Source organism: Ictalurus furcatus, chromosome 9 (genome assembly GCF_023375685.1).
Source record: "Ictalurus furcatus strain D&B chromosome 9, Billie_1.0, whole genome shotgun sequence".
NCBI lineage: Eukaryota > Metazoa > Chordata > Actinopteri > Siluriformes > Ictaluridae > Ictalurus > Ictalurus furcatus.
In genome coordinates this window covers 26,230,474-26,254,470 of record NC_071263.1, presented here as the reverse complement: position 1 = coordinate 26,254,470, position 23,997 = coordinate 26,230,474, and the positions used below count along the sequence as shown (strand labels likewise).

At 45.0% G+C, this 23,997-nt stretch overlaps 1 protein-coding gene across 5 annotated transcripts in view; it reads right to left on the bottom strand.

The window, feature by feature from the left end:
• Nucleotides 1-23,997, bottom strand: part of ehbp1 (EH domain binding protein 1) — a 163,483-nt gene that overhangs the window by 93,012 nt on the left and 46,474 nt on the right. For all 5 annotated transcript variants that reach the window (XM_053632663.1, XM_053632664.1, XM_053632666.1 and 2 more), the window contains 5 exons: nt 18,942-19,123; nt 14,998-15,137; nt 11,326-11,451; nt 10,758-11,007; nt 7,089-7,317 (listed from right to left, as the gene is read on the bottom strand). In XM_053632663.1, the coding sequence (XP_053488638.1) occupies nt 7,089-7,317; nt 10,758-11,007; nt 11,326-11,451; nt 14,998-15,137; nt 18,942-19,123 (927 nt within the window). The remainder of the gene's footprint in view (nt 1-7,088; nt 7,318-10,757; nt 11,008-11,325; nt 11,452-14,997; nt 15,138-18,941; nt 19,124-23,997) is intronic.

Genomic DNA, 23,997 nt, shown 5'->3' with positions numbered 1-23,997 from the left:
CAACAGCTCAAGGAGGCTGTTAGAGAGAACGAATCAACACCTTCTGACCAATCAGAATCGAGCGTTTCGACAGCGCTGTGGTATAAAAACACAATATCATCACGAAGCTCTATACAGATTTGTGCAGTTTATACGATTTCAGAAAGACAAAACTGTGTGAACGAGATTCAGCTGGATTCATTTTTTCGCCTTACAGTTGAAAATCCTATAGCTGTCCATTAGGGGGGGGGGGGGTAGGTATTTAGGGGTGTTTTAGGACCTTTACGAGCCAGAACCCCATTTTAAAGAATGCTGAAAACACTGGAGGAGAAGCTGGGTCGACGCCGAGACACGCCTCGCTCTCTGACATTCTAAAAGCACAAACGGCCCTCACACACACACACACACACACACACACACACACACACACACTTACTTTTCCCCCAGCAAACAGCTCAAACTTCATTTTTATATCTCATCGAATGGAGAGATTCCAGAGATATGAACTCAAAGACCCTCTCTCTCTCCCCCCCCCTCTCTCTCTCTCTCTCTCTCTCTCTCTCTCACTCAAAGGCCTCCTCTAAAAGAAGACATATGAGAGAGAGAAGACCTCCAGACCTCCTGTCTAATTCTTATAAGCATCTCAGATTCTCGGCAGAATTGGTGCGCTGTCAGAGAGCGATGGATCGAAGGAGGAGGAGAGAGAAGCGGAGGAGTGAAGGGGGTGTCCAGGACTTCGCTCTCTTTCGCTGGGGATTATTCTGATAGAGTTTCACGGATTATGGGGCCGTTTTGAGGGGGGGGGGGCGGGGGGGGGTTCGGGGGTCTTACTGCCCCACTGACGCTCCTGCACCGAGCCAAACACAGAGTCTTACTGTTTAAGTCCCATAACAGAGAATCTCTCTCTCTTTATCACACACACACACACACACACACACACACACACTCTTTGGGGAAAGAACCCGAGCCTAGCAGGTAAAACGAGGTATTCAGGAACGTGTCTTATAAATAAACGTGTCTATATAAAGAATATAAGCGGATATAATTTGTACCTAACTGAGTGAGAGGTGGACATTTATTTACAGCGTTTAGCACGTGCTCTTATCCTTATCCACTTGCTTTAGCGCCTCAGAGGAGGTCAGGGTTCATGATTTCCATCAAGCTAAGATGCAGTTAGAGAGGAGTTAGTACAACAAACATTCAGAGATACACCGCAGTAGTCACACAATTCACTAATGCCCAAACACACAGCCCATACCTACACACACACACACACACAGAGTGTTTTTCATGGGCTTCTACCAGAAATCTCCTCAAAACAACACCATCACACCAAGACCACAGCCTTCTGCAAACTCAATTAAAGTAATGCTCATTTAAATTTAAACACGCTTTATGCTAAACGAGAGAGGGGCAATGGAGTGTAACCTGTGTGTGTGTGTGTGTGTGTGTGTGTGATCTTGAATGAGGTAATTTAATTTGGGCCTTTGATTAGTTTTAGTGACTCCAGAAACAACATAGAAAACTAAAGGACAGCATGCCCTGTCACATTCAGAGATAGAGAGAGAGAGAGAGAGAGAGAGAGAGAGACAGACAGAGGCAACATACAGAAAGAGAGGGATATAGAAAGTCAGAGAGAAATGGATGGAGATTAACAGAGAGAGAAATTGACTGAGAAACAGAATAGATAGATACAGTTGCAATCAAACAAAAGCAGCTGAAAAAGATATCAAAACTTTTGCACGCTCTCTTTCTCTCTCTCTCTCGCTCTTCCTTTTATCCCTTTCTCTTTTTGTCTGGAGAGAGAATTTGGAGACAGACAGACCCTCAAATACTGTCTCCCTTCCTCACGCTCTCTCTCTCTCTCTCACATTCTATCTACAGTTGCATCATCAAAATGACTCAACCCCCACTGCAAGTCGGGTTTCTTGTCAAAATGTACAGACTTTCAGTTGTTTGCGATAAACAAATCAAACAAAAGCAATTGAAATAGTTCAACACAACGAACGCTTCTAGCAGTTTCCCCAAATTCAACTGAAAATGAAACTTATAATGACTTCTCCAGTTTCAAAATTATTCACCCCCTTGAATAGAATCCCTCACAACAGCACAAATATGCAAAACAGGTGTTGCCTCAAGCACAGCTGATACAATTAATCAAGGGTTTCATTAGTTGCACCAGGTGTGCTTGAGCTGGAACACATGAAATACCTGAACTGGCTAGGGGCAGAAAATTGTGTGAAGTACCTGTACGGGGCAGAAAAAGGAAGCTATCAATGGCTGCAAGCAGATTTCTGAGAAGGCAGGTTGTGAAAAACCCTCGAGTGACGGCAAAAGACCTGCAGCAAGACTTGGTGACAACAGGCACTGAGGTTTCAGTGAGCACAGTAAGGTGTGTACTAAAGGCAGAAGGTTTCCATGACGTTCACCACTACTGACCCAAAAGCACAAGAAATGTTGGCTCAGAATCATATAAATAAGCCACAGAAGTTTTGGGATTCCGTTCTGTGGAGCGATGAAACAAAACTGCAACTTTTCGGCACGAAGGATCGGCGGTATGTCTGGAGGAAGAAGAATGAAGAAAGAACACTCTGTCCACAGTCAAGCATGGTGGAGGCTCGGTGATGCTCTGGGGCTGCTTTGAATCCTCTGGCACTGGAAACCTGCAGCGTGTGGAAGGCGAGATGGATTCATTGGAGTATCAGGAAATCCTAGGAGAAAACGTCATGCCGTCTGTGAGGAAACTCAGGCGTCATTGGACCTTCCAACAGGACAATGATCCCAAGCATACCTCAAATTCCACCAAGGCTTGGTTGCAGAAGAAGTGCTGGAAGATTCTACAGGGCCATCACAGTCACCTGACTTGAACACCATAGAAAATATCTGTGGGATTTGAAGAAGGCGGTTACAGCACGCAAACCCAAGAATATTACTGAACTGGAGGATATTGCTCATGAGGAACGGGATAAGATTCCTCAGGAACGCTGTCAGAAGCTGGTGTCTGGCTCTGCATCTCGTTTGCAGCAGGTCATAACAGTAAAAGGTGCTCTACTAAGTACTAAAGATGCTTATCATGAAGGGGGTGAATAATTTTGAGACTGGAGAAGTCATTATAAGTTGCATTTTCAGTTGAATTTGGGGAAACCACTTCGTTGTGTTGAACTATTTCAATTGCTTTTGTTTGATTTGTTCATTACAAACAGCTGAAATTGTACATTTTGACAATAAACCTGATTTGCAGTGGGGGTCGAATACTTTTGATTACAACTATAGATAGATAGATAGATAGAGAGAGAGAGGAAGATAGGGAGAGTATCTGAGGGTCTGACTGTCTCCAAATTCATTCTCCAGATAAAAAGAGAAAGGGAGGAAAGGAAGACAGAGAGAGAGAGAGAGAGAGAGAGAGAGAGAGAGAGAGAGAAAGCATGCAAAAGTGACACTGACAAGTTTTTCCACATCTTCAAGCTCTGAAGTTTTGAGATCTTAGTCTCCACTCTGACAGAACTGTCTGTGTCTGTGTGTGTGTGTGTGTGTGTGTGTGTGTGTGATATCATATGCAGATCTATCAGACTGCAAAGGCTTTTCCTTTAGATTAACACCCAGAACACAGTAAAACTTATGGAGCATGAACAGCTGCAAATCCTTCCATCACAGCAGCATAGAGACAGACAGACAGACAGATGGAGAGAGAGAGAGAGAGAGAGAGAGAGAGAGAGAGAGAGAGCAGACGAGTGTGCAGGAGGGGTGAAATCGTGCAGGCGGGAAACATGACGTGGAATGGAACATGGGAGAGAGATGGGGAAAGGAAGAGAGGTGAAGACGGCATTCTGGTGAATCAGAGCATCCCTCCATCTCTCTCTCTATCTAAGAACAACTCGTTTTCTCATCCTTCGTTCATTTACATTAATCCCTGGTACCATCCTCGTCCTCTTACGAAACCTCAAAGAAAAGACAAAAGACTTCCTGCACATATTAAAGTTCTGACAGACACAAAGTGATTTAGGGAGTGAGTGAAACTTCCTATACAGACGAAGCACGCGCACACACACACACACACACACACACACACACACACACACACACACGTTACCTGGCTGGTCAATATAATAGTAAGTTAATTAAACACAGTTAGGTTTGCCTCAGAGCTTCTGGATGAAAAGAATGAAATGTAACTATAAACAAATAAAAATACCATGTGTTGTTCATTAATAATTAATAATACCAGTTGTTGGCAAATTGTTGTTGTATAAGGGGAATAAAACACCTCAGGTTGTGCCGTTATTGGAAAATAATCAACTTTGAGGTGGTCAACCCAGTCTGTGGTTATTTTCCTATAACAGCACGGCCAATCATTTTATTCCTTCCTTATTAAGGACCATCTATGAAACCTGACATACTAAATAATATAAACAACACTGCTCTGTTGTAAGGGTGTGCAAACTTTTACACTCCACTGTAGTGTCAGGTTTTGGATTAGATTAACTGATACGGTGACGTTAGGGTCAGGATTAGGATTAGACTAACTGATACGGTGATGTTAGGGTCAGGTTTAGGATTAGACTAACTGATACGATGATGGTTAGAGTCAGGTTTAGGATTAGACTAACTGATACGGTGACGTTAGGGTCAGGATTAGGATTAGACTAACTGATACGGTGATGTTAGGGTCAGGTTTAGGATTAGACTAACTGATACGATGATGGTTAGAGTCAGGTTTAGGATTAGACTAACTGATACGATGATGGTTAGAGTCAGGTTTAGGATTAGACTAACTGATACGGTGACGTTAGAGTCAGGTTTAGGATTAGACTAACTGATACGATGATGTTAGGGTCAGGATTAGGATTAGACTAACTGATACGATGATGGTTAGAGTCAGGTTTAGGATTAGACTAACTGATACGGTGATGTTAGGGTCAGGTTTAGGATTAGACTAACTGATACGATGATGGTTAGAGTCAGGTTTAGGATTAGACTAACTGATACGGTGACGTTAGAGTCAGGTTTAGGATTAGACTAACTGATACGATGATGGTTAGAGTCAGGTTTAGGATTAGACTAACTGATACGGTGACGTTAGAGTCAGGTTTAGGATTAGACTAACTGATACGATGATGGTTAGAGTCAGGTTTAGGATTAGACTAACTGATACGGTGATGTTAGGGTCAGGTTTAGGATTAGACTAACTGATACGATGATGGTTAGAGTCAGGTTTAGGATTAGACTAACTGATACGGTGACGTTAGGGTCAGGATTAGGATTAGACTAACTGATACGGTGATGTTAGGGTCAGGTTTAGGATTAGACTAACTGATACGATGATGGTTAGAGTCAGGTTTAGGATTAGACTAACTGATACGGTGACGTTAGAGTCAGGTTTAGGATTAGACTAACTGATACGATGATGGTTAGAGTCAGGTTTAGGATTAGACTAACTGATACGGTGACGTTAGAGTCAGGTTTAGGATTAGACTAACTGATACGGTGATGGTTAGAGTCAGGTTTAGGATTAGACTAACTGATACGGTGATGGTTAGAGTCAGGTTTAGGATTAGACTAACTGATACGATGATGGTTAGAGTCAGGTTTAGGATTAGACTAACTGATACGATGATGTTAGGGTCAGGATTAGGATTAGACTAACTGATACGATGATGGTTAGAGTCAGGTTTAGGATTAGACTGATACGGTGATGTTAGGGTCAGGTTTAGGATTAGACTAACTGATACAGTGACGTTAGAGTCAGGTTTAGGATTAGAGTACGGATATGGTGATGGTTAGAGTCAGGTTTAGGATTACATCAACGAATACGGTGATGGTTTAGGATTAGACTAACGAATATGGTGATGGTTAGAGTCAGGTTTAGGATTAGATTAACGAATATGGTGACGGTTTAGGATTAGATTAACGGGTACGGCGACGGTTTAGGATTAGATTAACGGATACGGTGACGGTTTAGGATTAGATTAACGGATATGGTGACGGTTTAGGATTAGATTAACGGATACGGTGACGGTTTAGGATTAGATTAACGAATACGGTGACGGTTTAGGATTAGATTAACGGATACGGTGACGGTTTAGGATTAGATTAACGAATATGGTGACGGTTTAGGATTAGATTAACGAATACGGTGACGGTTTAGGATTAGATTAACGAATATGGTGACGGTTTAGGATTAGATTAACGGATACGGTGACGGTTTAGGATTAGATTAACGGATACGGTGATTGTTAGGGTCAGGTTTAGACTGTGAAATTCAGTTACCTTCCTCTTTGCAGTTGTGTCTCTCCCAATTTTGTCTATGTGGCAGCAGAGGATATCTGTGTGTGTGTGTGTGTGTGTGTGTGTGTGTGTGTGTATGGACGAGCACATGTGTGTGTGTTCCTGCTCACAGGCCAATGCTTTTGGGTAATTAAATGTGTTTAAGTTTGGACCAGGCCTCTGTCGCGGACACACACACGCACGAGTGCTGCTCTCTGATAAACCTCGGCCATAATTAAATACAGACCACATTAACGCACAGACACACACGCACACGAGTCGGGGGGGGGGGGGTGGTGGTGGTGGGGGGGTGTAAATAAAAAACACACACTCCGTGGGAAGCTGCCCGTAGTTAAGCCCTGCCCTGATCACTGGTGCTTGTTCTTATTTGCAAACGTGGGCTCCGTCTCGCCCCCTACACCCTACGCCCTAGGCCCTCGCTCCCTCCCTCCCTCCTCGAGCGCAGCTCGAGCACGGAGCAGCTTAATTACAGGCACCAAAGCATTAAGCGAGCAGACTCATCACGCATGCATAAGGAGCATAATGCATGCCTGTATTCAAATGGCGTATGCAAACGACAGACGCGGAACAGCAGAATGGAGGGATGGAGAGAAGAAGGGACGGAGAGAGATGTGGGCAGTGGAGTGAAAGAAAAAGAGGAAGAATAAGAGCAGGAGGAGAAAGGTAGCTGCAAACGGAGAGAAGGAAATAACGACAACGGAATGGGAATTTAAAAAAAAAAAAAAAATGGTGGAATGTATAAGACATAAGGGGCCATTTTGAACTGGGGAAAAAAAAATCTTGGCGTGATGCAGAGTGACACGGGAGTGAGGAAGACTCTTTACCTTTGGTGAGGAGGAGACCAGCGCTCTCGGCCCTAGCGCAGGGCACGTGATGGACACCTTGTCAGGCACAGCTGGTTTGGGATCACTGGGAACTGCAGGGCCGGCGGGGGTCACCGAAGGGGCAGAGGGGGGCAGAGGAGCGCACCGTTTGGTGCTCTTCAAGGCAGCCGTGCTTTCTGTAGTGGACCGAACCGGACCGTCTGCCTTGGGCTCGTAGAACGGGTTCGATCTTAAAATAAGCCACACAGACACAATTAACACGCTTCAGGTTAACGATCCCATTTAAAACACGACCTGCAAACACAAACACATGACGACGATAAACGCTTCCGCCCATCGTTATGACGACACTTCCTTTTTCATAATCACACATGCCACGATATCAGGAAACGTATCAGGTACCGCCATAAATAAATCCTGGAAAAATATCCTGATGTGTAGGAAACGAACTCGGCGGGACACCCGCTTATCCTGTGTCTGTTCGGAGCGTCCCAGACGCTCACGGAAGGACTTGAATCCTAACTCTGACAAATGAATTAAGCTTATTAAGTAGTATTATTTAAAACAGGGATTTCTACACTTTTCAGCCGTGAGTACCGACTGTGTCGCAAAAAGTGTGTACTGAAAAGTCCAGCCAGAACGTTTCGATCGCCCCCATGTGGCTGGATGCAGTATCGCCACAAACCCCGCCCTCTCCATGTAATCTAACAGGACGGGAGACAATTAAACAATCAAATTACACTTCAAATAAATTCTTTCCGACGAGTGTTTGTGTCATTTTAGGTCGTTTTTATCCCGCTGATGTAACTTCAAGTGTTCGTTTTTTAGTTAGTTATCCGACGCTTTAAAGACGAGGGGGGTGTGACGTCATGATTGACAGCTGTGATCGACAGCTCCTCTGAGCGAAGCAGTCACCGAGGTTTAATTAAATGAAATTAAAACTTTAATTAAATCGAGCACTTCCATAACTGTTGAAAAAGTTCAGGGGCGTGTGATTGCGATCGATTCTGCGGGAGTGTGGGCGGGACCTTGACACCGCGGCTCCACTTCACGCTCACTACTGCGCAGACTCGGGCTCCGAGACGTCAGCGCCGTATCGGGACGTTGGCGGCTTTGCTTTTCTACAGTGAAGGTGCGTCGTCCGAGTTTTTTTTTTTTTTCTTTCTACAGTCTATGGTTAGTACCTTTAAAAGCAACATGGGTAACACATGGACGCTCCTAAACCAACTGGTATGCCAACGTGACCAATGATATCTGATAACATGCTTCTTTATGTTCTTGTGTTCTCATCCCTACTGCGTTCAGTCGATAAGAACAGTTTTTCAACTCATATTAGTGAAGAATAGCGGAACTGTATTCGTTTCTGATAACTGAGCAATATATTTATGTCTCAAAATGATGCAACCTAAACGTGGCAGAATTAAATAACAACAAAATGTAATTTAAAAAAACAGCTGAAATAAATAACACATAATAAAAACACACCTCTATAGCTGTTTATTATTATTTTTTTTTAAAGACAACTTGTTTGGTTCCTCCAGTTGTGTGGCTCTGTGTGTGTTTCAGCAGGAAGGTAAGAGGAGCGCATCAGAGCCGCGTGAGCCAATAAAACGCTCCGCTGGCTTCCAGAGCAGCCAGGTGTTCCGGAGGTCACAACTTGTGACCTCTGACCCCGGCGATGCACTCACTGACAGGCAGACATGCACGGCATCAATACGCACCGCTGTGCGAGGAGTCGTCACTCAGCGCACACGCAAACACAATGGAAAGAAAGCTATTCGGTTGAAAGACGAGGTTAGAGATGCATCTCGGGGCCGAGCGAGCGAGCGAGCGAGCGAGCGAGAGAGAGAGAGAGAGAGAGGATATAAATGTACAGACAGGGAGAAAGAATGCCACGAACAAGAGCGGCCTTGTTCTGCTGAAAACCCTTGCTTACAGCTTTCTCCTCTCTCTCTCGCTCATACACACTCTTTACATATATAGGTATACTCACACCCTCACATACACACACACCCTCACCATCTCTGTCTGTCACTCACATACACACCCATACACTCACCATCTCAGTCTTTCACTCACACACACACGCTACAAATTTAATATTAGCATTGTGTGTGGAATCTGTGAGCCCCGTTCCTGCTGTGCACCTAGCGTTACGGGATTAGGCTCCGAAACCCTGACCTGGATGAAGCAGGAGGAATAGAGGGAGGGATGGTTTGAGGGAAAGAGGGAGGGATGGATGAAGGGTGGGATCAGGGGAGGAAGGAAGGAAGGAAGGAAGGAAGGAAGGAAGGAGGGAAAGTACAGACGAACGAGCGAAAGGACGGGGGTCGAAGGGAACTGATGGGAACTGAGGGGAACTGACAGGAGGAGAACTGATGAGAAATGAAAGGAACTGAATGTAAGGGAATTAAAGGGAAGTGAAAATTATAATGCAGCTGAAGGGAACTTACAGCAAGTCAAAGCAACTAAATGGAAGGGAGTTGAAGTGAATTGAAAGGAAGGAAACGGACAGAAGAGCATCGAAGGGAAAGAAAGAATTGAAGGGAAAAGAAAGAAAGAATTGTAGGGAAGAGAAGTGAACTGAAGGGAATTGAAGGGAAGAGAAGAGAACTGAAGGGAAAGAAAGAATTGAAGGGAGGAGAAGAGAACTGAAGGGAATTGAAGGGAAGAGAACTGAAGGGAAAGAAAGAATTGAAGGGAGGAGAAGAGAACTGAAGGGAATTGAAGGGAAGAGAACTGAAGGGAAAGAAAGAATTGAAGGGAGGAGAAGAGAACTGAAGGGAACGAAAGAATTGAAGGGAAGAGAAGAGAACTGAAGGGAAGAGAAGAGAACTGAAGGGAATTGAAGGGAAGAGAAGAGAACTGAAGGGAAAGAAAGAATTGAAGGGAAGAGAAGAGAACTGAAGGGAAATAAAGAATTGAAGGGAGGAGAAGAGAACTGAAGGGAAATAAAGAATTGAAGGGAGGAGAAGAGAACTGAAGGGAAAGAAAGAATTGAAGGGAAGAGAGGAGAACTGAAGGGAAGAGAGGATAACTGAAGGGAATTGAAGGGAAGAGAAGAGAACTGAAGGGAAAGAAAAAATTGAAGGGAGGAGAAGAGAACTGAAGGGAAGAGAGGAGAACTGAAGGGAAAGAAAGAATTGAAGGGAGGAGAAGAGAAGGGAAAGAAAGAATTGAAGGGAGGAGAAGAGAACTGAAGGGAACGAAAGAACTGAAGGGAAGAGAAGAGAACTGAAGGGAACGAAAGAACTGCAGGGAGGAGAAGAGAAGTGAAGGGAATTGAAGGGAAAGAATTGAATGAAACTAAGTCAAGGAAAGGAATTAAAGAGAAGGAAACCACTTTAATATCAGAGAACTCAAGGTTAGAGAGGAAAACTGAAGGAAAAAAGGAACTGAAGAAGGGAAATCTTTAGAGCAGGTCATGAAACATCCCAGTGCTAAATTACAGCAACACTAACGAGTCAGAAACTTCACTAGACTACATCAAAAGGCACCGAGGTGTCGTCTAAAAGCAGTAGACGCATCACGTAAACGATCTCGTCCTTCAGACAGAATGTATATTTTAATATCGTCTTTTTCACCATTCCTTCCCTCAGATCGATTTCTCCGAGCCCCTCCTCTCACGCTAATCAGTGCTACGTTCCCACCCCCGCGTCTCCCACTTACTCGTCCAGCTCCTCGGCCTCCTCCGTCCTGCCGCTGTCCGCGTACAGGTATTTGCTCATGTCCACAGGACGGGGGAGCTTCCTCGCGCTTCCTTTCGGGGGTAAGCTCTCCGGTTCCGGTTCATCGAAGGGGTTCTTGTACTCGGGTTGCTCTGGATCCGGCTCCGGTTCAGGCTCGTCAAACGGGTTCAGTGGATTCGGAGACTCCTCGTCTTTTAAGGTGGACTCCAGGGGGGGTGCTGGGCCCGATTCTGGAAGGGAAGACACACAAGCAACAAGACGGAATTAGGACAGCGGTCTAGTCCGTGTGTACTCTGTAACTTTGCAATGCAGCGCATCTTTAGCACGCTGCGTCTGTACTGAAACAACAGACCGTGACCCCGGGCGAGAAGCCCTTTACTTTGCTTCTCTTACTGTATTACTGGACACAATACTGAGCGTTTTCCCAAAATCTTATGACAGATTGCTCGCGAACACCATCTTGCCAGTGAGATCAAGCTCTGAACACTCCTCTCTCGCTCGTTCCAGCCGAGGGTCATGCACGGGGGGGGTTAAAGGTCATCCCTTACCCTCCTCATCAGGGTCACCGAACGGGTTGAGGTCCACAGGGTCATCAGCCTCCTCGAACAGGTTGGAGCTGGTGAGGTTTTGCTCCTGCTCGTCGTCCTCCAGGAAGTTCAGCTTACTGATCAACTCTGTGCAAAGCAAACCGGTGTGAGGAGAACAAGACACAGTACTCACTCACACGTACACGTACACCATGTCACTATGTGCAGACAAATTGCTTACAATTAATATAAGAAGTAAAAGCTGATGACACGTCGATGAAGCAATAATGTATATTTAAAAAAAAAAACAAACAAGCACAAAATGAATGCAGTAACGACAATAAACAATAAATAACTGCGTTTTGGAGTGAACCTCTCGAGTATCCATACGCACGGATAAACAAACACAAAGCTTTTAATAATAGTGACAAATCTGCTTCTGGGGGGGGAAGCAGATCTCTGCAGGAAAGATTTGAATGCGAGACTTTAGCCTCATCACTTCCTGTGCAACAATGAACACCACAAACACTTGATCTTGGCTGATCAACTACATTTTTTTGTGGGGTTTTTTTTTTTTTTTTTGGTACAACAAACAATCTGGAACTGAGAGAAGGCACTCAAAGCTCCAAATCTGTCGTGTGTCATGAAGGCTATAATGAAATGGTTGGATATTAGAAATGATTCCCCCAGGGCAGGGCCAGTCTCAGGAAGTCGCTGCAGCCGGCTAATGAGGGAGGCCTGGTTCACTACAAACAGCAGAAAAATGAAACTCAACCCAAAGAGCGACCACAAAACAGAGACGCAACGAAGGCAGAGTATAAAGGAAATGGAACTGAACCCAAAAATCACTTCGCGCGTGTGTGAACGGCGTCGGACACGATACACGACAAACAGCAACACGATGCAAAAGAAGGGCAGAGAGAGAGAGAGAGAGAGAGAGAGAGGGCTAAAGAGAGAGCGGGAACATGGGAGAGAGAGAGAAAGTGAGAGTGAAGATGGGGGAGTGAGAGAGAGAGATAGAGAGAACATGATAGAGAGCTAGAGAGAGAGAGAGAGAGAGAGAGAGAGAGATAGAACATGTTAGAGAGCTAGAGAGAGAGAACATGGGAGAGAGAGAGAAAGTGAGAGTGAAGATGGGGGAGTGAGAGAGAGAAATAGGGAGAGAGAGAGAACATGTTAGAGAGCTAGAGAGAGAGAGTGAACATGGGAGAGAGAGAGAACATGGGAGAGAGAAGGTGGGGGAGTGAGAGAGAGATAGGGAGAGAGAGAGAGAGAGAACATGTGAGAGAGAGAAAACGTGAGAGAGAGAGAACATGGGGGAGAGAGAGAACATGGGAGAGAGAAGGTGGGGGAGTGAGAGAGAGATAGGGAGAGAGAGAGAACATGTGAGAGAGAGAAAACATGTGAGAGAGAGAAAACATGGGGGAGAGAGAGAGAACATGGGAGAGAGAGAGAGAGAGAGAGAAGATGGGGGAGTGAAAGAGAGATAGGGAGAGAGAGAGACAGAGAAGATGATAGAGAGAGACAACATGTTAGAGAGAGAGAGAGAACATGGGAGAGAGAGCTGGAGAGAGAGCGTGAACATGGGAGAGAGAGAGAGAACGTGAGAGAGAAGATGGGGGAGTGAGAGAGAGATAGGGAGAGAGAACATGTTAGAGAGAGAGAGAGAGAAGATGGGAGATAGAAAGAGAGAGAGCGAGATAGAAAGAGAGAGGTGAAGTTAAAGCTGAAGACCTGCAGGAGAACAGGCTGCTTTGAGGGCGTGCTTTGGGTCTTCATCTGCGTCTCCATCTATACTGCTGAGGGCATTTAACTGCCTGACTATCTCTGCAAACAGAGCGACCAGGCAACAACAAAATGCATCAATACTCTCTCACACACACACACACACACACACACACACACACGATAAAGACTAAAACAATTATCCTCACAATATTCCCTCAATATACAGTGCTGCTTGAAAGTTATTATCTCTGCATAAACGTGCCCTAAAACATCAGATTTTTCACACAGGTCCTAAAAGTAGATAAAGCGACCCCGATTAAACAAATGAGGCAAAAAGATGATGCCTGGTCATTTATTTATTGAGGAAAATGATCCAATATTACAGATCTGTGAGCGGCAAAAGTATATGAACCTCTAGGATTAACATAACGGCATGATCACGACACACACCTGCATTTATTTATTATGGTATCATTTAGGATAGATGGTATATATATATGAAAAGATGGATCTCGACATCAAACAGCCGCCGTTAAAAAGGCGTCAAATACGCAGGAGATGCTGGAAAAGTAAAGAACGTGCAGGACCTGGAGGATTTTACTGAAGAACAGCGGGCAGTTTAACTGCTCAGGACAAACAAGGGACTCGTGAAGAACTCTCACAGAACGTAAACACATCATGTCGTGGATCGTCCAGGTGACGACACACAGGATTAATAATCAAGCGTGTGTAAACTTTTGAACGGGGTAATTTCTATAAATTCAGCTATTATCTTGTCTTGTGGACTTTACGTAAACATCTGTTATATAAGTGAAATAGATTATTCAGGACAGGACTAAATAAACAACAGCATGGGATTTTTATGATCCGTCTTATTTTGTTAACGGTATTGAGATTTAGCAGGTTCTGCAAGGGGTGTGTAAACTTTTGGGCACAACTGTATACTGCATAAATTATGATATTTGATAGAAAGAAAGTTGAACACAGAGCTCAGGCTTCTCTATTACAATGCGCACGCCGAGTCTCGGATTTACACACACACACACACACACACACACACACACACATACACACTCTCCTGCGTGCAATCAACATGTGAATAGAAACAAACAAAAACAAACAAACAAACAAAAAAAAACCCCCCCAAATTCAAATCAAAAGGGAAACGGAATACACTGGGACTCGGAAGCCTGCACAAACCTAGAAGAAAATGAAACTAATAAAGAAATGGAGAGAACAGGATCGTTCTGATGATGGACGGTACTCGAGGTGTGAAACCTCAACACTATTCCCATCACGTACGACATGTCTACCAGTCTTCTATTACATTTTCAAGCCAAGTCACTTTTTATTTTGAGGCCGAGTCAAATGAAAACCTGAAATGAAAGTAAAGTGCTACATAAATTACAATTGAATCAAAAAAAAAAAAATTTTTTTTTTTTTGTCTTAAAGAATCCAGAAAGCGCCGGAGCACTGAATGAGAAGAATGAGATTATGCAGGAAAACCATACGCTTCCATGATGCCTATTTACAATAAACAATCCAAATCCTTCATGTCTATCAAACTAAAATGAAATAAAATTCTAATAAAATGAGAAATAAAAAAAAAAATAAAAAAAAAGGTCTAAGTTTTGATTAAAAAATAAATAAAAAGCAGCTGATCAGAGTGAGCTGAGAACTGTGTGGGCGTGGCCTAATATTCTAATTAGCACGCCTGATTGACACGGGTCTGTCTGAGATTCTCATCGAGCGAAAGCCGCCGTCGTTTCGATGCGAGTTCCCGACTTCGGCACGAACACCGATCACGATACCGTGTGTTAAACTGGATAACGATCTGAATCGGTGTGTGTACGTGTGTGTCTGGAGATCTGTAAAAGAATGCTTTCAAACTAAAGTCTTTCAAAGCGTCAGTGAAGTTGAACTGTGATAAAAGTGCAGCTGAATGTCCGTGCTCCTCGTCCTCACCTGTGATTTTGGCGGCTTTCTCCTCCTGATTGACACGGTTCTCTTCGTCCTCCTCGTTCTCCTCCTCAAAGTCATCCAGGTTGCCGATGTCGGCCTGCTTCATGCTCATCAGACTGGCCAGACTCTGCATGTCTTCATCTCTAAAGGAGGACGCGAAAACGAGCGATACGGACAATCTGTGGTCAGGTCAAAGATGCAAAACACACACGCGCGCACAGGAAGATACGGCGAGGCGGAAAGATACGGAGAGAAGCACACAGAGAGACAGAAAGACAGAGAGAGAAAGACAGAGAGAGAGACAGAGAGAGAGAGACAGAAAGACAGATACACAAAGAGAGAGAGAGAGAAAAAGACAGAGAGAGACAGAGAGACAAAGACAAAGTAAGATAGAGAGAGAGACAGAAAGAGAGAGACAGAAAGACAAAGAGACAGAAAGATAGAGAGAGAGACAGAAAGAGAGAGACAGAAAGACAGATACACAAAGAGAGAGAGAAAGACAGAGAGAGACAGAAAGACAAAGAGACAGAAAGATAGAGAGACAGAAAGATAGAAAGACAGAGAGAGCGACAAAGAGAAAGACAGAGAGAGACAGAAAGATAGAGAAAGATACACACACAGAGAGAGAGAGAGAAAGAGATACAGAGAGAGAAAGAGAGATACAGAGAGAGAAAGAGAGAGAGAGAAAGAGAGATACACAGAGAGATACAGAGAGAGAGAGATACAGGGACATAAAGATACAGAGAAAAGCACACACAGAGAGAGAGAGAGAAAGACAGAGAGAGACAGAAAGATAGAGAGACAGAGAGCTAGAGAGAAAGATACAGAGAGAGAGAAAGAGAGATACACAGACAGAGATACAGAGAGAGAGAGAAAGAGAGATAGACAGAGAGAGAGAGAGAAAGAGATAGACAGAGAGAGAGAGAGAGAGAGAGAGAGAGAAAGAGAGATAGACAGAGAGAGAGAGAGAAAGAGATAGACAGAGAGAGAGAGAGAGAGATAGACAGAGAGAGAGAGAGAGAGAAAGAGATAGACAGAGAGAGAGAGAGAGAGAGAGAGAGAGAAAGAGAGATAGACAGAGAGAGATACACAGAGAGAGAGCAAGAGAGAGACACAGAGAGAGAGAGAGCGAGAGAGAGAAAGAGAGACAGACAGAGAGAGAGAGATACAGAGAGAGAGAGCAAGAGAGAGACACAGAGAGAGAGAGTGAGAGAGAGGTCTTTTTAAACTGTTGATGCTGCTGATGAGACGGAGCTCAATGTCCTGTAGAGTAGACACTCACTGTCCTCTTCTGTCTAACGCTCTGATCAACATGGGATTCAGGAAGGACAGCAGGGCAATAACTATAATAATAATAATAATAATAATAATAATAATAATCTCTCGGACTCCCATCCATGTCAGGATTTCAACTCGAAGTCTCGTATGAACCGGCCAAACGACACTCCAGACTGTTCACGTATCGCGTTCCAATCTAATTACGGAAAACGTAGCAACCATGCTCGATATGTTCAAGCAGAACTGATGGCAAAACTCCAACAGCAGCAGAAAAGTATGAACCTGTCTCCAAAGCACATGAGGGTAAGAGCAAAAAGAAAGGACGGATGGAAGAAAAAGAAAAGATACGGGGGGGGGGCATCATTGGCAAGGAGAGTTTGGCTTTGATGTGTTCATAGGAAATGAATGAAATGGCAAAGAAGTGTAAAGAGAAAGAACAACAAACAGAAGAGAGGAAAAAAAAAAAGCTGTAATTCTCAAGGCTACGATGTACGTGTGAGAAATCAACATACCAATAACAATATAAACAGAGAGAGCGAGCGCGAGAGAGAGAGAGAGAGAGAGAGAGAGCGCGAGAGAGAGAGAGAGACAGCGCTATGTTCACAGTGTGTTTTTTACACTCTTCCTCATGAGAAGCAGCAGCATGAACACACGGTCCTGCCTGAGTTTCCACCAGTGGAGATAAACCCACAGGATTAACACCAACGCGCTCTCTCTCTCTCTCTCTCTCTCTCTCTCTCCGTATCTTTTTCTCATTCCCGACCCTTCGTCCTCGCTCCCTCTTTCTCCATCACCCCTTCGTGAATGCGCTCCAACCTTTCTTTTGCTCGTGCCGGAGCTTATTTGAACGTATGTAATGGAGTTTATTTGTGTGCCCGTGACATCATTCCGCCGGGTTAAGAGGGGTTACGTGCACACACGAAAAGAAAAAAAAAAAAAAAAACGTGTGAGTGAGTGCGTACGCCGATAACACAAAAGGCCTGCGCACGTTATATATGCCTCTCACACTCGCTTTCTTTAGAGAACCCCCCCCCCCCCCCCAAAAAAAAAAATATAGACGGAAAGGGGAGGGAGAGGGGGGAGAAGGATCTTCTGTCCAGGTGAGAGATATTTACACATTCGGGGCCGGCGGCTGGAAATATTTCATCTCTGTGCTGTTTGTTGGGATCGCTGTGACATGAATGTCAAACAGAGAGCGAAGGGGAAAAGAAGAAGAAGAAGAAGAAGAAAAAAAAAAAAGACTTGTAGAATATTAGCCTCTCGAATATCCTTTCGTTTCGGAAGCGTATTCAGGGGATGGAGAGAACACAGGGGCGCCTGTTGCATCAGATTCTTTTTCGCAACACGTGGCGGAGATTAATCTGACCGACGATGCTAACGGCGGCAACGATAAGCAGCAGATAGGAACTGGCGCGAGAGGCGTTCGGTTGGTTATGTGACCGATATTATATATACGCTTTTTCTTCTACATCGCTCTATAAGGGTCACTGTAGGTTTATAATCACTGCCTGTAGCTCGTGTGTTCATCCACACGATGTATCAGCCCTCAAACTGAAGGAAAAATTGATCTCGGTGACCGTAACCATGGCGTTGGTGGTGGTTTGGGTGTCTCGGTAAGGATTCTGCAGCTCTCCTGAGATTAGTATGGAAACATAACGCTCAAAGTAAAAAATACTGCTGAACTTTATTACAAAAATAAAAACAGTACTGACTGCACCGTGAAAATGTACTGTTTAAAACAAAAATATATTCATAGAGATCAACTATTAATGAATATTAAAGTAAATAAAAGATATACATCCAAACGGAACCAAAAAGAAACGCTCCAGATAACAAACACAGTCCAAAACGAATCAAAAAACACTTCAAATAACACGACAAAATTAGTCAGCGATGGTTTTTATTTCGCCTCTAGAGGCCGCTCTCGTCCTGTATAACGACGACCTATAATCCCAGGTGATGATTTTGGCCTAAGAAAGATCTTGCTAAATATGTATTAATGATAAAAAAAAAAACTTTATTGAGTCTGAAACATTAACAGAAAAAGTGTTTAACACTTGGCTTACACGAAATGTGTCGCAAAAGCAAAACGGACATACGCCAAAATGTTTGCTAATTTTTTTGTAGTAATTGTGGAGAGAAGCTGCAGACTGGCATCTCGTCTGTAAACATCGGCATTTACACGTGAGGAAGAGGGAGAGAGACAGAAAGAGCGAGTTGGTGAGAGAGAGCGAGGAGGGCGATAGATAAGGAGCGATACATGTGGAATTCTGGGAATGTGAAGAATGTCACATGAACGCACTCTCATTAGGCGAGCGAGAGCCTGCGAGGGGCGATGGAGAGAAAAAGAATGAGGGAGAATATGTGAGAGGGCAAGAAAGGAAGAAAGCAATGAGTGGAGGTGAGGCTGAAGATAACAGGTGAAAGAAAGAAAAAAAAAAAAAAGAAGTTGTCTTCTGTAAATAAAAAGGAGCACTCGGGTCACAGAAAGAAGGATAAGAGGAGTGAAGGTGGAAGAGAGAAAAGAAAGATAGAAAGAAAGAGAGAGAGAGAGATGATGTGAAAGCCTGGAGGCTTCGACTGGCGTGTGAGCTCTCCAGGAAGCAGGAAGACGCAGTGGGTTTTGTTTTTCGTGGGGGGGGGGGTTTTGGGTGTGAAGCTGGACTCACGTGGCTTTGCCCTCGCGCAGGAAGATGCAGGAGAGCGAGAACTGCAGCGTGGCCGCCACCACCTTCTTGGAAAGAGGCTTGAACTTGATCTTGACGTCCGTCTGCGTGGGCATGGGGCTCGCGTACTGCTTCATGTTGATGCTGCTGGTGGCCAGGGCTTTTCTCCGACCTGACGGAGACTCCTGAGAGAGAGAGGGAGAGGGAGAGAGAGAGAGAGGAAATGAAATAATCAACACAGATTCGAATAAAATATGCATAATTGAACCGATTTTCAGCAAAATGGGCGGAGCTTAAAGATGACTTGAACTGCAAAGAACTGTTTCAGAACAGCTGACTGAACTGAATTTAAGCTCCGCCCCTGCTGATCGAAGATGCACAGCATGTAAAACAAACGTTAAAAAGTAAGTGTGTTTTCCCTCAATCCCCCCCCCACAACTGTTCGTTCAGAACAAAAACAGAAAGACACACTCGACCCAACGCATTCACTTGACTTGCTTTAGCGAGCTATGAACCAACACACACCAACACACCTTCTTTAACGAATGTATTCTAATTGGTACACGCGACATTATTTCCCACAAACGCGTTCGGTACATGACGCAAGACGCTTTCTTCTGAACGAAACGCATCAATGAAAAACAAATAAACAAACTAATCTAGGAATATTTGTATATTAGACACTGCAATGTATCAGTATCCTTCGAGTATGAGCAGCTTGGTGGTCAATGGCGCCCCCTGTAGGTCAGAAATCCAGACAGCAGGAACACGGGACAGAGTCAGATGAAGTAAACACTGTATATAGCGAAGGTCAAGGGTCACATTTCAGTTCTGCACCATATTCAGATAGAGAAAGGGTCCGGAGGAAAACACACACACACACACATACACACACACTCTCTCTCACACACTCATTTTCTCTTTGTCTTTCTTGCTCACACACTCTCTCTCTCTCTCTCTCTCTCCGTCCCTGTCTCACATACACTCGCCCTGTCTTTCACACACTCTGTGTCTAGCTTACTCACACACACTCACTCACTCTCTCTCACACACACACAGTCTGTCTCTCACTCACACACACTCTCCCTGTACTCTCTCTCTCACACATGCTCTGTCTGTCTCTCTCCTTCACTCACACACTCTCTCCCTGTCTCTCTCTCACACACACTCACACACGCTCTCCCTGTCTCACACACACTCACTCTCCGTCTTTCTGTCTCTCTCACACACACACTCTCCTTGTCTCTCTCTCTTTCACACACACACTCACTCTCCCTGTCTCTTGCTCTCACACACTCACTCTCCCTGTCTCTCTCTCTCCCACACTCTCTCCCTGTCTCTCTCTCTCGCGCACACACACGCACTCTCTCCCTGTCCCTCTCTCTCTCCACTGAGAGCTGCAGGTGTGAGTGTCGTGTGGCAGTCTGGCGAGAGCAGTGCAGCCTCTGCAATCCGTTGCCAGAACGAGGCACGATCAGAGAGGCCGTTTCAGCACTGCAAACACACCGCTCCCTGCCACACACACACAACAACAACAAGAAAGTAAAGAGCAGTGTGTCACAGCGCATCTCTCTCGGCTCGCTCCACTCCGGCAGAGGAAATCAAAAATCCCAAACCTCATCCTGAAGACATTTGTTCGATATTCACGAGGTCTGACGACAACAACAACAAAAAACCCCACAGACGCATCGACACCTTTACCCTCCTAAAGAAATCCCCATTCTCTCCTGTATAGAAACATTCCCAACCCAACATGCCCCGCCCACTTCCCTGACAATAAACTGCTGCATGCCCACCATTTCCACACTGGATCATACCAGGCCCTTTAATATCCTTTATTGACGCTCGAACGCTACAACTAGACCCCGGACACGCAAATTCTCCTCGTGTCACTCGGACACACACGTAAATAAATAACTAATTCCCTTCGCTGTTGTCGGGTAGCGACGGCGATGTAGTCCAGAGCTTCCTCCTTCCCCTCTACAATGCATATCCCACTCGCACAGATCAATGTGATCGCAGATACATATTCCAGACTCGCTGTGTGCACATAAAGAGCGGATGGAGGGAATCTCAGATTGGGATCTCGCCAGCGGCTCTGTCTGTGTGTGTGTATAAATGCTGTGTGTATAGATATGCATCTGTCAGATAGGTGGTTGTGTGTAGTTGTATTCCCATAGGTAAAGAGAGGGGTCTTATCGACGCTGTTTGAGAGAGACTGAGATGCAGCTACGTGTAGACACACCGCCACGCACTTTTCCAAAACACACACACACACAGTCAAGCCTGTATGAGACAAGTTTCCGCTACGTCTGAGAATGCGTTACACGTTACAGACGTGTTTTTTCCCCCCCCCTTTAAAACACCGCATTCAACTATTTAAAATGCATACAGGGATATTTTTTTTTTTACATTTCTTAAGCTAGAAATACGTGAAATAACGTTGACGTGAATAAAAGGCGGTTATATCGCTACGGTCGGGACAGACCTTTACCGAGCTTTTACGTGAGACTTGTTTCAAGACATTTTCGTTAAACTTTCGTGCTGCCAAACCTTTCGTATCCAGAGACCCTTCCAGAACGAGTTCAACTAGCGGGCGTATATTCAAGGTGCGCAACAACATCCTGTCTGATTTATTACACTCGGAGCGTCTTATTCCTGAACTTTCCATCAAGAGATGAACGTATTAGATTCAAGTCAGAAGAAGAAGAAAGTCTGCCGCATGTACAGTACGTGGCCAAAAGTATGTGGACACACAAATATGCGGTTCTTCCCGCAAACCGTTGCTTAAAAATTCTGAAGCACGCGACTGTACGTCGTGTCTTCGCATGCTGTAGTATTACAATTTCCCTTGGGTGTATCGAAGAGGCTCGAGAACCTGTTCCAGCATGACGACGCCCCTGCGCACAGAGCCAGCTCCATGAAGACATGGTTTGTCAAAGTTGGAGTAGAAGAACTCGAGTGTCCTGCCCTCAACCGCACTGAACACCTTTAGGATGAACTGATACTCCGACTGCACCCCTGACCTCACTAACGCTCTTGTAGCTGAATCCCCACAGCCACGCCCCAAAATCTAGCGGAAAGCCTTCCCAGAAGACTGGAGGTGATCATAACAGCAAAGGGAGGAATAAATCTGGAACAAGCACGTATGACTGCTGGACATTTAGTGTACGTTACAGTACAGTGAAAATCCATTTCTTCGCATTTTCGGGAAGTCGGGGTCAGAGCGCAGGGTCTGCGATTTTGTGCGAGTAATCGAGGTTTGGTTTAAACCCGTTCGAGTTAGCGGACCGGTCAATTAGACATAATTATAAGAACGCGCCGATGATGAATGTGATCACGGCTTTGATGACGATAGGTTGCGATTCCTAACGCTGATTACTATTATGAAAATGACTTCTGTCCACTCGAACACTCGAATAAGGATGTGAAGGACTGAAAGAGGTGCGTCATTACGGGGGGCAGGGGGGATGGGAAACATACTGCATTGTGGATGGAAGAGAAGAACGTTGCGCAATCCTGTCCAGTCTGGAAGCAGACATGGAGCAGAACTTGATATCCAGGTGTAACCGCCTTGCCTTGGGAATAAAAGGCAGGAAACACCCGAGACTGTCATTATCACGGCGCGACCAGGCCGAAACACGTCTCTCCCCTACTTCTCGTGCTCTCGAACTCCGCTGTGGCATTAAACCAAGGGCAACACCTGGGAATCTCTTCACCATCTCCACTCCAACCAACCCATCTACAGAATTACCCAGACATCCCATCCCACCAGGCCTGACCCTGAATAACAGGCTCTTAATAGACCACTTTTAATAAAACGAAGGAAAAACATTCGCTCTTGACATTTGTGTTGACATTTGAGCCCCTGTTGAATCGCTCGGAAATATAGCGTGTCATCCCTGAAGAAAACGGTGCCCGACTCCCCCTTCTTATCAAGCAGATTAGCCTGCTGCATTATACCGAGCTAATAGCGCATGTAGATACTTTGTGAATGAATTTTCCGAAAGCATCAAACACTTAAGACGGATTTAGGGCCCACTCTCCGAAAGAAATACTTAAGGATATGCAAATACCCGGCGAAGAATTGGGTTTTAACTAGATTTGACGAGCGCAAACAATAAAATGTGCTCTTTTCCCCGGCCGCCGGTGTCAATCAGGAGGCGAGATTAAGAGCCGCGCTCCTGACAATGTGTAAAATGGAAAGGGACAATGAGGCACTTTTAATTTATCACAGGGATATGACTATCAATGCGCTCGCATTGTGTCTTCTGAATCGCTAAACACCTCGCCGACAGGGGAGACGAGGGCTTGCCAGGTCAGCTGAAGGATGCCCCCTACTGCCATGATAATGTACTTCAACCAGACTCGCACCTGAACACCGGCAGAGACTTGAATCCTTTCCAAATGTGTACGTAACGTCTATTAGAATATAAATAAATGAGAAATAATCGGGTCAGTAATCCATCGAACCCAAAGAGCACGTGGATGGAAAGCCGAGTCCATTTACATGGCAAACAAGAGCTATGAGAGGAAATAAAGTCAAATCCATGTCACTCGGTCACTCCTAGATGTACACGGAAGAAATAAGACACTCGGGCGTGCGCTGTTATGGGAAAACGACGACGGTCCGGGTGGCACCGGTGACACCGCTTCACTTCAGACCGCGTCACACCACCCCGTCGTTGATTATCATCCGTAACGCCGTGTCCTCGTGTATTAATGATATTTATGGCAACGTAATGGTTTTAGAGGCCTGTAAGAAATGCTGGAATGATCCTTCTCTCGTTCGCATTTACAGTCAGGAGGACTACAGAGTGACTCGGAGAGGTGGGGGTGAGCTGGCACTATCTACTTCAGAAGTGGCGATGTGTGTGTGTGTGTGTGTGTGTGTGTGTGTGTGTGTGTGTGTGTGTGTTATTCTGCACATCAGGGGAGGCTAGCCCAGCTGTCCAGGTATTGATCCACAGCTGGCACTAGTATGGGGTTGAGGCTCAGAGCTGTTGGCGGTCCTACCATACACACACACACACACCAAATTATCAGTCGGGGCAGGGGA